This window comes from Protobothrops mucrosquamatus, unplaced genomic scaffold, assembly GCF_001527695.2.
Source record: "Protobothrops mucrosquamatus isolate PMUCROS unplaced genomic scaffold, P.Mucros_1.0 scaffold1399, whole genome shotgun sequence".
NCBI lineage: Eukaryota > Metazoa > Chordata > Lepidosauria > Squamata > Viperidae > Protobothrops > Protobothrops mucrosquamatus.
Genome location: NW_015387584.1, coordinates 498,756 through 512,670, shown reverse-complemented (window position 1 = coordinate 512,670; position 13,915 = coordinate 498,756). Strand labels below are relative to the sequence as shown.

General features: G+C 37.6%; 1 protein-coding gene across 1 annotated transcript; it reads left to right on the top strand.

The window, feature by feature from the left end:
- The first annotated feature begins 4,879 nt into the window (after window positions 1–4,879).
- On the top strand, window positions 4,880–5,821 carry LOC107292650 (olfactory receptor 9G4-like). The gene has a single exon (XM_015821760.1). It carries the CDS (start codon window positions 4,880–4,882, stop codon window positions 5,819–5,821), a length of 942 nt encoding a protein of 313 aa, XP_015677246.1.
- The last annotated feature ends 8,094 nt before the right edge of the window (window positions 5,822–13,915 follow it).

Genomic DNA, 13,915 nt, shown 5'->3' with positions numbered 1-13,915 from the left:
TTTTCTTTTTCTTTTCTTTTATATATTTTACCTACTCATGTAGAATAATATACTTTGTGGAGTTAGAGATACTAATATTTGTTTACTTATATCTGAATATTATCCTGGGATTAGGTTTGGGAAGTCCGGGGGGGTGGGGGGTGGGGGGTTTCTCATATAGCATTGTGTAGCATTTGTGATGTTTTTTTTTATGATGAAAAATAATAAAAAAATTTATATTAAAAAATAAAATAAAATAAAATCTGATACAGGGAGAGCTACAAAAGGTTTATGTGTGTGAATATCGATATTTTGCAATTCAATGTTCTAAATCTTGGAAAGGTTTGTGTTTATATATACATACATACATACATACATACATACATACATACATACATACATACATACATACATATGTACATGTTTCCTGGGGGGGAATGCCAAACAATGTGTTTAACGTCTAGATAGAAAGTTCAAAAAGTTAATTTTTTCTACATTGAAAGGAATGAGTTTAAAAACCATAAAAATAAAGCTATTTTTTCTATATATAAAAAAAGATAGAAGCAAGGCTTGTTTTCTTTCCATTTAAGATATGGATTTTAGAAATATACAAAAATTAATGCACAAATTGGAGTTTATTTCCAAAATATAAGGAAGCCTAGGGTTCTAGGGGCTTGACTAGAACGCCTTTCAACAGTTTAATTGTTTGATTTGATTCTCTGATTCTGTAAATTATCCACTCTAGCCAAACTCTATGCAACATGCCAACAATGCAAATTCCACAATTGGCTGGAATAAGCAAACATACTTGCAGAAGAGCAGGTTGGCTTTAGAGAAGGCTGATCTACCATTAATGAGTTTCTAATAGTCTATCATCTCATTGAAAAATACTCCTTCTGCAACACAACCTCCTTATATGTTATTTCCATAGTCTTTAGAAGGTAAAAGGTAAAGATTTTCCCTGTACAGTCCTGTCCAACTCTAAAGGGTGATGCTCATCTGCCTTTCTTGGCCAAGGAAGCTAGCATTGTCCAAAGACATTTCTTGGTCATTTGGCCACATGACTCTACCCTGAGGCCCATAGAACTCTGTTACTTTCCCACCGAAGTGGTACCTGTTTATCTACTCACATTTACATGCTTTCAACCTGCTAGGTGGGCAGGACTTGGGGCAAGTAACAGGAGCTTACCCCATTGCAAGGCACTTGCATCTCAAACCCAACAAGCTGTCAACTTTCCAACTGACAAACTCAGCATCTGAGCCATGATGCCCCCCCTCCAGACTTTAAAACAGCATTTAATTCTATATTCGAAGCTAAATTGTGGGGAAAGTTGGAGACCTCCTCAACTGATCAACATCTACTTTTTTAATATGTATGCATCAAAAAGGAACATCACTCAAAATAAAAGTAATCCCCAGGACAACGTCTCCAAGCTCATCAGAACTAAGAAAGGTGTCAAGCAAGTATATTATTGTCCCACTCCTTTTTACTTTCTATATATTAACTCCATGGTGGGCCTCCTCCTCAATATGTATTTCCATCTTCAAAACATTTGCTGGAAGGTACATCTCTGTTCTACTCAGATGATGCAGCATTATTTTCAAGAAACCTACAGGCCTTAAAAGAGCATTGAAAGCACTAGCAGAATATTGTAGGGAATACTAGGTAGTATTCAATTACCAGGAAACCAAAATCACGCCATTTGCCAAAAGGCCCAAAAGCCACTCCTGAAGTTTAAATGACCAAAAGACTGAGCAAGATTCTCGTTTCCATTATCTGGGAGTTGTCCTTCACGCTGGACTCCAGAATAAAGATTTAATTGCTTGATTCACTTTACTTAGTTTTCATTTGAATCCATATCACTTTAGAACCAGGGTTTCAGATTAGGTTATCATTAACTCTAAGACTGACTGGCAGTTTCTTAGTACAATAATCCTTTCTTTCACTTTTTCTCTTTGTTATTGTTTCTTTTATTGTTTTCTTTTATTTATTTCTTTTTTGTTTCACTCTCTCTCTCTTTGTATGTTCGCATTTTCTGTAAAACCTGTTTAAATAAATAATCACAATAATTTTAAAGAGATGAATATTAAGAAGTCTACACTCCACCGTTGTTTTTTACAGAAATGGCTCTGAGACGAGTGGTGATGGCAGCTGAACCTCTAAGGGCCCTCAGCATGGTAGATGATTGCTTACCTGGAGATATCAGTAAGCCTCGGGGAATGGTGATTTTCCTCCTTCCTGAATCCTGTAAATATTGATGTTCCACCTTCAGATCATCAGAGGAAAGACTCAGTCTAAGTACTTCCATAGNTGATCTGTTAGCCTGTCCAGATCAGACTAAGTGGGAAAATATACTTCACTTCATTCACTCAGGTAAGTTTGGCATCTTTAGATGCCATTTAAGGAGATTGTCTCCCAATTTTCTATTATTGATCAATTGTTTTCTGGCCTTTCTGTCACATCTGAGTGCAAAGATTGTTTCAGCCATGTTCAAATTGGTTCATTCTTGCCCTTCTGTGAATAGATGTTCCAAGTTGTTCAGAAGTAATTCACTTTTCCAATTTCTGCTTCCACTCAGAAGCAGCTCCAGGCATCATCTGCATGGTGGTCACTTTTTCCAACTCTTTCTTAAAGAAAGGCTGGAGTCAGTCCTGCCTCCGACAAGAGCCTTAGAATGGGAGTTGAAAGACAAAGTTCAGGCAGAGCTCTGAGAAAGGACAGGGAAAGCTGTTCACAGTACATCTTTAAAATGTTTAATTTCCTAAACTGCTGATTTCCGTGAAGTGGAAAGAGAGCTGTTCACAGCTTTGAAGAAAGGGGACAGTAATCCGAATCTAAGCAGAGATGGCAACACACTGAAGTGATGAATCTCGGGAAGAACCTTGGATGAAAAGCATGCAGTTCCACCAGGGAAATGAGGTCAATTTTTTTCTGCTGTGCCACCGGCTGTAGATGAGGTCACTCAGTGACACCAAGAAGAAGAGTGGACATTCTTTTAAGGCCACAAGAAAGGTCTTACAATGAGGCCCACAGCTTACATAACAACATTGGGGACCTTGTCTGTCGCTTGTACCAATGTGATGCATTTTCAAAGGCAGCTTGCACGGCAATCAGAGTGGAGCAGTCAGCTTCATCTAACCAATTTGGGACTCTCATTAAAACAGAGAAAGTATTTCTGCTTCTTTCTCTTTCCCACATTTGGGGGAATCTTGTTCAGATATTTTTAGATGGGGTGTGCCTGCTTATTCTAATGAAATTTGGAAAGGGAAGCTATAGTGCAATTATACATGTGGGTACAATCAAATACAAAAACTTAGTAAAGTTGGTATAAATATAGATTTCTGGGATTTTATAACAAAGAGCAGGGCATGTCAATGAAACCAAGTTATAGCCATAATGCTCTTTAAAATCCAGGGATTGCATGGCTGAGAAAAGCTTCAGAGATTATAGAAGAAATATTTGAATTGTCCTGTTTTCTATGGAAGAATATTAGGAATTATTTTGGCTTTGGAAATATGAGGAGCTTTTCAAGAAAGCAGTGCATGCTCATATCAGGTAATCTGGAAATCATGATATTTTAGAGAATATCATGGGAGAGATTTGGGGACGTTTAGAAGAGATTTAGTAACTGACACTAAGAAATTGAACTCACGATGCAGGTCAGCTGTAAAAGGTTGAACCCTGAAAATATCCGAGTAAATAATGAGAGAGATAGAAAAAAGTTAAAGCTAGCAAGAAAAAATGACTAAGATAAACAATTTAGGAATTACTTTGGAAGATATTTGGAGCGTTGGGAATAAATCTGGAAATGTTTGATGCCAAAACGTTGATGGTAAGGTTGAAACTACTGAGTCCAATATTAATACTGTCAAAATAATGGGAAAGAGTATTGTGAGCCAAAAACAAAGGTGAAAATGAGAGATGGGAACATGTTTAGATATCAATTTGATGCCAGCTTTTGGGTTGCAAGCTCTTCAGATAAGTTAAAAGTGGATAAGTCACAAAGATTTACTCTGAGTACTCTGGGTATGGTGACCTTTATGCTTCCAGTTTGAAATTCATTTAGTTCATAAATGACATGTAATAGAATGCCTGTTTGGTACAATATATTATTACCATTAATGCAAAGATTCAAACTCTGTTCAGATACGAAGTTCATTGACATACTTTTAATTCCATAATTTTTGGCTCCAGATGTTATCAAAATGCACTTCAAATTCATATGAATCTAGACATAAACTGCAAGCAGATCTACTTTTAATTGATCTGTTTAAGAATTTATACAACATATGGAACAATTCCTGGCCAGGTATAGGGAAGCATTCCCTATGTAACCACTTGCAATACACGGCATTCAGATTTTTTTTAATTTTCCAAAACAGTATCTGTTATTTCCCTGCCTTGGGGGATGCTGATATAACTATAGTTCTCATCCATTTTTCCTCTCTTTCTTTTTGCAGATTCAGAATACATCCATTGTTGTAAAACGTGGACTCTGGATCTGACCAGGTATTTATCCATGTCCCTTTCCTCACTTGCAGTTTATCTTTTTGAGCAGGAGGCCCTGGCAAGCCCAGCATTCCCCAATGCGCAAGAATGGCTTTTATATTGTCTGGAACCCAAACTCTAGATAGTTTACTGCCTCCCCTCCCAACCATGAAGCCACCTCCTTGCCTATACTCTGGTATAGCAAGAGTATCTCAAGGCTTTGTTGTTCTTTTTGGGATTGTGGAAGTGATCAAGAGACTTTCTTCTCCATCTCAGTCCTATTAAAACTACTGGGATGATTTTGTTTGTCTTAACTTGGAACACTACATATTACTTTGTTATAATCCCTCATTCTTTCACTTCTTTTTTTCCTTTGTTTTTCCTCTCTAAATAGGATATGGTTGGAAAAAGATGGAAGTTGAAGATAATCGCACAATCCTTAGTGATTTTGTGATGATTGGGTTTACAGCAGATCCATTTCTACGCACAATTCTCTTTGTGGTGTTCTTGGCTTCCTACAGCCTAACACTGACTGGAAATCTGGGCCTCATAACACTGATCTACGTGGACTCCCGCTTGCACACACCCATGTACTTCTTTGTGGGCAGCCTTTCCTTCCTGGATGTCTGGTATTCCTCGGTCTACACTCCTCGGATTTTATATGATTGTTTGTCCAAGAACAACCACATTTCCTTAGCGGGTTGTGCAGCCCAGTTTTTCTTCTCTGCTGGATTGGGCTGGAGTGAATGCTTCCTATTGGCCTTCATGGCCTATGACCGCTTTGTGGCCATCTGCCACCCACTCCTTTATGCCACTGCCATGCCCAAGAAGCTCTGTGTCCAGCTGGTGGTAGGAGCCTACATAGTGGGGTTTGCCAATGCAATTGTACACACAGGTAACACTTTCCGCCTACATTTCTGTGGTAGTAATATCATCAACCACTACTTTTGTGATGAGCCACCACTTATGAAGATGGCCTGTGATGACACAAGACTATATGAACTCATTGGGACTGTTATCATTGGTTTCAATCTGCTGGCAGCCACTGCTGTCATCGTGAAATCCTACGTTGGTATTGTGGCAGCCATTATTCGCATCCGTTCGGCTGCAGGGAGACGCAAGGCTTTCTCCACTTGCTCGGCTCACCTGGTCTCTGTCTCCTCCTTCTATGGCTCCATGCTCATCATATACTCCACACCTAATTCTTATCACACTCCAAATTGGGACAAGGCAACTGCGTTGTTCTATACTGTAGTCAACCCTCTGGTCAACCCTTTGATTTACAGCTTACGCAACAAAGATGTGAAGGCAGCCTTCAAGAAAGTCTGGGGGAGATTCACAGCACACAAATGAATGGCAAACTCCTTCTTTAGGGTAGACTGCAGATAATGAAATTAACCTCTAGGCTTCAATGTCTGCCAGCCAACCAGCCAGTTTCCTCCTTCCCCCTTTTGCTTCCTTCTAAGAGAAAGTGGAGAAAGTCAGGAGACCAGAATTAACTTCAAAGATCAGCAATCATCCCCGAGGCTCACAATCCCCATGCATACTTTTCTTCGCCAGCAATTTTATTCCATATGTATACCTTCCCAATCTTCTCCTAACCTAGCAGCATCCTGACTTCTTATTTCAGACTTTTTAAATTGTTTTGTCAGTTTTTAATTCGCTTTGTATTATTGTTGATGTTATTACTTTTATTTCTGCTAATCTGATAGTGTCAGCCACTAAATATATTTAGGCTCTCTCTATTTCAAATTCTCATAATAGCATATCTAATAAAATGATTTTCAAAATATGCATTAATATTGGCCTTATTGTACCATAAGTATTTATCCCACCCAAATCTCAAGTCATATCTTCCTAACTTCAAAAAAATTTTATTTCTCAGCAACATGCATTCCTTTATCCAAATTAAACAACCACCTGCAAAATATAATCTCAAATCAGGTAAACCAATTCTCTTTATTTTGCATCTTACAACACTTTATCTTTTATTCTCAAAGATTTACCTGTTGTTGTTTGTGTGGCATAGATGTCATTCCTGGACTCTGTAGCAATGACACGTCAAACATCTGGAAAGACTTCACCTGTGCACCCTCTGCTCCATCCTCGGTACTTGTGGATAAGACTCTCTCTCCAAGCTGAGGGTCTTGTATCACGAAAGTCCACCAGTGTTGACTCCCTGATTATCAGAGTTCCAATGTGGGGGGTGGAGAATGGATGACCACTATATGCCTCGCCAGTTGCTGTATGTTGTATTAAAGACTGGGAAGAGACCTCGAGATCATCCATGCAAGCACTACAAAGACACTATAAAGGGAATCCTATGTCTCTGTGACATCCAGCCAAGGGAACTAGAAGCTTTGGCTGCTGCCAAGTCCTGTACTATGAAGGCTCCACTGGCTTTGAAGAGAGATGACAACAAAGATTGATGGAAAACCCTGATCAACACCATTAGAATAATACCCACAATTACTACAACTATGAACTTCCAGTGCCCCCATTGTGCCATAGACTTGGGACTGCAGAGGCATCTCCACAGATCCATAGATGAATTCCACAATAATATCTTCTTGGCTCCAAAGAACTATCCATACGAATGTTTGGTGTATAACAATACAAACAGCAGTTTTTCTTGTTGGGGACTCTTGTCCCCAAACACCCTAACTTTATACCCCCTCTCCGGCTTATAAAACAAAACCTATTCCCCCCCCCCCAGGCTGTGGGTGAATATTGTTCTATAAGAGGCTTCCAAGGAGACACACAGTGATTTAGTGCTGATGGGTCAGGAACTCATCATCATTTAAATCACCATAACAGAAAATAAAGTTTGATTCACAGTGGAAATCACATGCCCAGATATGCCTGACATATTATCATCCCCGCTTTTACCTACCTTACTGGCTGTCAGACTTCAACCTCTGCACAGAATCGAGATCCTACTGGTTAAATTATGTCAAATTAAATCATGGTTTGCTGTTGGGAAAATAAAGTGTTATACAGGAAACGCTTCAAAATAGTTGTGTGGATGAGTATTCATATTTTTCAATTCAGCTTTCCAAAACTCAATGTCTTTTGCGTGTGCTTACCTATATAGATATGTACATGTTTCCTCCTAAAATTTTGCCTAACTATGTGTCTTTAACTTTTAGAAAAGATAAAAAGTTCAAAAAGTTATTTTTTCCTGCATTCATGGCAGAGAGTTTAAATACCTATAAAAATAAAAGTTTTTTTTAAAAAAAAGGTTAAAGCAAGACTTATTTTTCTTGCATTTAAGGTACAGAAATACAAAAATTAATGCACAAATTGGAATTTACTTCCAAAAGATGATGAGGTTTGGGGTCTTAGGGAGTGGACTAGAAGGCCTCCAAGGTCCCTTCCTATTGTTTGATTCTCTGATTCTGTTAATTATCCACTTTAGCCAAACTCTATGCCAGATATCTACAATGGAAATTCCAGGGCTGGCTGGAAAAAGAAAATATATTTAGAGGAAAAGCCGGCTGGCTTTAGGGAAGGCTGAACTACCATTAATGAGTGTCTAGTAGTCTATCACCTCATTGAAAAATATTTCTTCCGCAACACGTCTCTATATGCAACTTTCATAGATTTTAAAGCAGCATTTGAGTCTATATCCTGAGGTACATTGTGTGAAAAATTGGAGACATCGTCAACTGATCGACATCTACTTTTTTTTAAAAAAATAGAAATGCTTCATGAAGGGACCTCACTCAAAATAAGAGTAATCCCCGGGGCCATCTCTCCAAGGCCATAAAAATTAAGAAACATATCAAGCAAGGATATGTATTTCCCCACTCCTATATAATTACTACATCCACTCAATGATGGGCCTTCTCAACATGAATTTTCATTCCCCCAAAAAATTTCTGGAAGACACATCCCTGTTCTGCTCAGATGACACAGCATTGTTTGAAAGATTACCTACTAGCCTTAGAAGAGCATTGAAAGCACTAGCAGAATATTGCAGGAACACTAACTAGGACTCAATAATTAGAAAACCAAAATTATGGCAATTGTCAAAAGGACCAAGAGCCACTCCTGGAGTTTAGATGGCCAAAAGACCGAGGAGGTCTCCCATTTCAATTATCTGAGAATTGTCCTTCATTCTGGACTCCATAATAAAGATTTAATTGCTTGATTCACTTTACTTAGTTTTCATTTGAATCCATATAGGTTTAGAGCCAGGGTTTCAACTTAGGTAATCATTCGCTGTAGGATTGACTGGCAGCTTTCTTAGAAGAGTAATCCTTTTTTAATTTTTTTCTCTTCAGTTTCTTATTTCTTTTATTGTTTTTTTATTTTTTATTTTGTTTCTCTCACTCTCTTTGTATTTTCGTATTTTTCTGTAAGACCTGTTTAAATAAATCATTATACTAATTATAAAGGGACGCCCATTATGAAATCTACATTCCACCATTTTTTTTCTTACAGAAATGGTCCTGAGACAAGTGGTGATGGCAGCTGAACCTCTAAGGGACCTCAACATGGTAGATGATTGCTTACCTGGAGATCTCAGTAAGCCTCAGGGAATAGTGATTTTTATCCTGGGAAGGGTGATTTTTATCCTTCCTGTATCCTATAAATACTGATGTTCCACTTTCAGATCATCAGAGGAAAGACTCAATCTAAGTACTTCCACAGATAATTGATGCTACTAAGGCTACTTAATTTGAAGGAATATTGTGCTCACCCTATTTAGGAAAATACAAGGCTCCCATATAGGCTGATCTGTTAGCCTGTCCAATCAGACTAAGTGGGAAGATATACTTCACTAAATTCAGGTGAGATTGGATCTTTATTTGTCATTTAGGGAGATTTCCTCCCCCCCCCCTTCTCTTAATAGGTAGGACTTGATCAATTGTTATCTGGACCTTTCTGTTGCATTTGAGTGCAAAGACTGTTTCAGCCATGTTTTTCTTGCCCTTCTGTGAATAGATTGTCCAAGTTGTTCAGAAGTGATTCCCTTTTCCAAATTTCTGCTTCCATCCAGAAGCAGCTCCATACATCACGTGCATATTGGTCATGTCTTCTAACCCTTTTTCTAAAGAAAGGCTGGAATCAGTCCTGTCTCTGACAAGAGCCTTAGAATGGGAATTGAAAGACAAAGTCCAGGTAATGCTCTGAGAAAGGACAGGGAAAGGTGTTCACAGCATTTCTGTAAAATGTTTAATTACCTAAACTGCTGACTTCTATGAAATGGAAATAAAGCTGTTCACAGCTTTGAGGAAAGAGGGCAATAATCTGAATCTAAGTAGAGATAGCAACACACTGATGAGATGAGTTTTAGGAAGCATCTCAGCTGAAAACCTTTTGGCTGTACAAGGGGAGTGAGGGTAGATCTTTCTGCAGCTCCACAGGCTGGTAATGATGAATAGTATAGTATAGTATAGTATAGTATAGTATAGTATAGTATAGTATAGGATAGGATAGGATAGGATAGGATAGGATAGGATAGGATAGGATAGGATAGAGCTAGAAGGGACCTTGGAGGTCTTCTAGTCCAACCCCCTGCTCAAGCAGGAGAACCTATACCATATATCAGATCACTCAGTGACGCCAGGAAGACAAGGGGACATTCTCTTTAGGCCACAAGAAAGATCTTTCAATGAGATCCACAGTTTACACAATAACGCTAGGAACCCCGCTTTGTTATTGCTTGTATTTAAGAAATGTATTTTCAAAGATAGCCTGAAAGGCAGTCACAGTGCAGCAGTCAACTTCATCCAGCCAATTTGGGATTCTCATTAAAACAGAGAAAATCTTTCTGCTTTTTCTTTTTCTCATGCTTGGGGGAATCCTGTTTGGATTTTTTTTTTTTTAGTTTGGGAGTGCCTGTTGAAAGTCGAAAACAGAAGCTGCACGTCAATTATACATTTTGGAGACCATCAAAAATAACAACTTAGTCAAGGTTACTATAAATATAGTTTTCTGAAGTTTCATAACGAAGAGCAGTGCATGTCACTGAAATTAAGTTACAGCTGCAGGGCTCTGGGAAACCTATGGCTTTTCTATGGCTGAGAAAAGCTTCAGAGAACATAGAAGAAATATTTGAATGATCTTGTTTTCTGGAGAAGAATATTAAGGATTACACTGGCTCCAAAAATATGAGGAGCTTTTCAATAAAGCAGTGCACTCTCATATCAGGTAATCTGGAGATCAGGAAATTTTACAGAACAGAAGTATTTAGGTATGGAATAATGACACTAAGGAACTGAACTCACGATGCAGGTAAAACAAAAATAAGTTAAAGCTATCAAGAAAAAAAAGACAAATGTAAAGAATTTAGAAGATTTTAGAGAAAAATAGGAGCATTGGGAGAATATTTGGAGATGTTTGATGCCAGACTGTTGATGGTAAAGTTCAAACTTCTGAGTCCAATATTAATATTGTCAAAATAAGAATTATACGCCAAAAGGAAGGCTGAAAATGAGAGATGGGAACATGTTCAGATACTAATTTGATGCCAACTTTGTGGTTGCAAGCTCCTCAGAAAATCTACTCTGAATGCTAAATTTTATGTTTCCAGTCTGAGATTTCATTTAGTCCATAAATGACATGCAATAGAATGCCTGGTTGATACAGTATATTATTATCATTAATGCAAACTTCCAGATTCAAATACTTTTCAGATATGATGTTCATTATCATACTTTTAATTCAATCACTTTGGGCTCCAGACCTTATCAAAATGCATTTCAAATTCATATGAATCTAAACATAAACTGCAAGTAGATCTACTTTTAACTTATCTGTTTAAGAATTTACACAACATATGGATCAATTCCTTGCCAGGTATATGGAAGGAATTGTGATGTGCCACCACTTGCAATACACAGCATTCAGAGTTTTTTTTTATTTTCCAGAACAGTATCCGTTATTTCCCTGCCTTCGGGGATGCTGATATAACTATAGTTCTCATCCATTTTTCCTCTCTTTCTTTTTGCAGACTCAGAATACATCCATTTTTGTAAAACGTGGACTCTGGACCTGACCAGGTATTTATCCATGTCCCTTTCCCCACTTGCAGTTTATCTTTTTGAGCAGGAGGTCCTGGCAAATCCAGTGTTCCCCAACACACAAGAATGGTTTTTATATTGTCTGGAACCCAAACTCTAGGAGGATTTTGTTTGTCTTAACTTGGGATACTATATAACTCATTGTTATAATCCCTTATTCTTTCACTTTTTTCTTTGCGGCCCCTACAAAATTAAGTTTTAAAAAATATTGGAAATGGTTTACTGTATTGATTTAAAAGTGATTTGTCTCTGAAGCACAGAAATGGTGGAAGCCGTCACTCTCAGGGTGCAGAACATGGACTTTGTATTCCGCTCAGTCCAAACTGCTGCTCTCATTTTCTTGCTCTTGATTGATTCTCTCCTATGTCCACCTTGGGCCTTTGTCCACCAGTTGCTTCTCTATTGGGATTTTAAAAGTTCCATAGATTTTGACCTACTCATTTCAGAAACCTTTCAACTTGATGCTTCTAATAGTTTTTACACAGTACATTCAAATCCAAACCTCTGGTCAAGTTTCTAATGAAGACTTTTGGCAGTGGTTACTCTTTAATAATTATCATTAATTATGATTCCTTGCAGTCAGCCTGATGTTCAGAATGGATTTGCCATTTTTATCTACCTATTGAATCCTTCCTAAGGACCTGGGATAGGGAGATGTGGATGTTTTACAACGTTAAAGGTATTGTCACAGGATGTAAGCTCTTCCAAGTAAAGCTTTTGCAATTGACCACTGGTGATTTTTTTTTACTTCCTCCTAACATTCATATTTTCAAATTCAGTTTCAATAATATTTTACAAACCTTAAGAATTACTCAGGCATTGAATATGAAAAAAATCATTTTCAAATCCACTTTATAAACATAAAATTATATTAGAACTTTATTTCAGTTACATCTATCAGATTTGTAAATATCCATCCTAACTCCAATTGCCTCATTAAGATTAACTCACTCCAGCTTATTCTCGTAGAATAAAATCTTCTTCTCTGGAATGTCTATCAAGTCTGTTTTCTCAAAAAATTCTCAACCTTGTTAGTATCCATGAAGAAAAAGTCCCAAACTTGTATTCTTGAGAGTTGTGGATTTGCTTGTTTCAGTTGCACTGAGAAGGTTGTATTTAATCCATCATCATAATAAAGATTGGTGTCAGATTTATATTCCAAAGTTGCAGTTAAGTCCTTTACATTGTCAGGTATCTGTGAAATTACCTCAGTGGTTTGATAATTTTCTATATGTGATTGCACCTCTTGCTCTTCTTTTACATTATCTATAACATTGATATCTTCCTTAAAACATAATTAGTCTATAAAGTGGATAGTTTTCTGTAAAAAAAAAATTCAAATACTTCTCTAAAAATATGCTTGTATTTAGCCATCGTCTTAGCTCTCCCTTGTGGTCAAAGAATAGATTTTTTTTATAAAGCAGTTGCTAGTTCCTGGCCAGAGTTCATAAAAATCAGTTTCAGCCACCTATAACAAAGCAATCCAAAACTAAAGATTATTTAAAAATAGTAAAATAAAACCTCAAATTTCTGTCCTTATGTTTCTCTATCAAAAAAAACAAAAACAAAAAACAAATCCCTCCATGCTTCCTTATTTTAGATTACCTCCAACAACCCACTTCCTTGTCATTTAACAATAAAGTCTCAAAAATTGCACAGAGATTCAGAAAGAGGTAGCAAGCTGTGGACTGAAAAAGCCTCTTTTAGCTAATTCAGAGAGTAATTCCATAAATTGATTAAGAAATGAAAGGCACAATTTATTGTTCCTTTGAAGAATAAATTCCAAAATGGCTGCTTTTTCCACTACAAATGATTGCAGTCCCCCCTCCCCAGTTGAACGGTTCATCAGATGCTCAAAAGCACAGCTCCTGAAACTTCTTGCAGACCGCTGCTCTATGGGAGAACTTGTAGATTAATTCTAGGACTCCCTGTAACCGAGAAGAGTCATATAAATTGAAGGAAAGATTGTTCCTTCTGTTAATAATTTGAAGAAAAAAATGACATTCCAGAGAGAGACAAACTTCCCTGGGTATATCATCCATTGGACATGTTCACAGGAAGGCTCCCCTTTTTTTCATTGCCAACTGTCCACTGTACTTGCGGCATTCCACACCCACCTATTTACCTTGATAAGTAGAGTCTGTCCACATTGTTGCAAGGATGAAGGGCATTATTTATTTTCATTATTTTTCTGGTCTTCCTATTTATGGCTTTTAGTTCTGCTTCACTCCAGTCCACTGTTCCAGCTGTGAATCTAACGACTGGAATTGCCCTGGGGTAAATTGCCTTGAGGGTGTTTCCTCCACTTGGACTTTATGATTTTCTTCGCTCTCTTGATGTATTCACATGTAAACGTTTTCTTGACTTTGGTGTGCTTGATGTTGTCAGCTTGAAGGATCACAGGTATTCACTTATA

What these genes read in the sequence shown, in the direction of transcription:
- LOC107292650 (XM_015821760.1), top strand. Translation starts at nt 4,880, where the DNA reads ATGGAAGTTGAAGATAATCGCACAATCCTTAGTGATTTTGTGATGATT.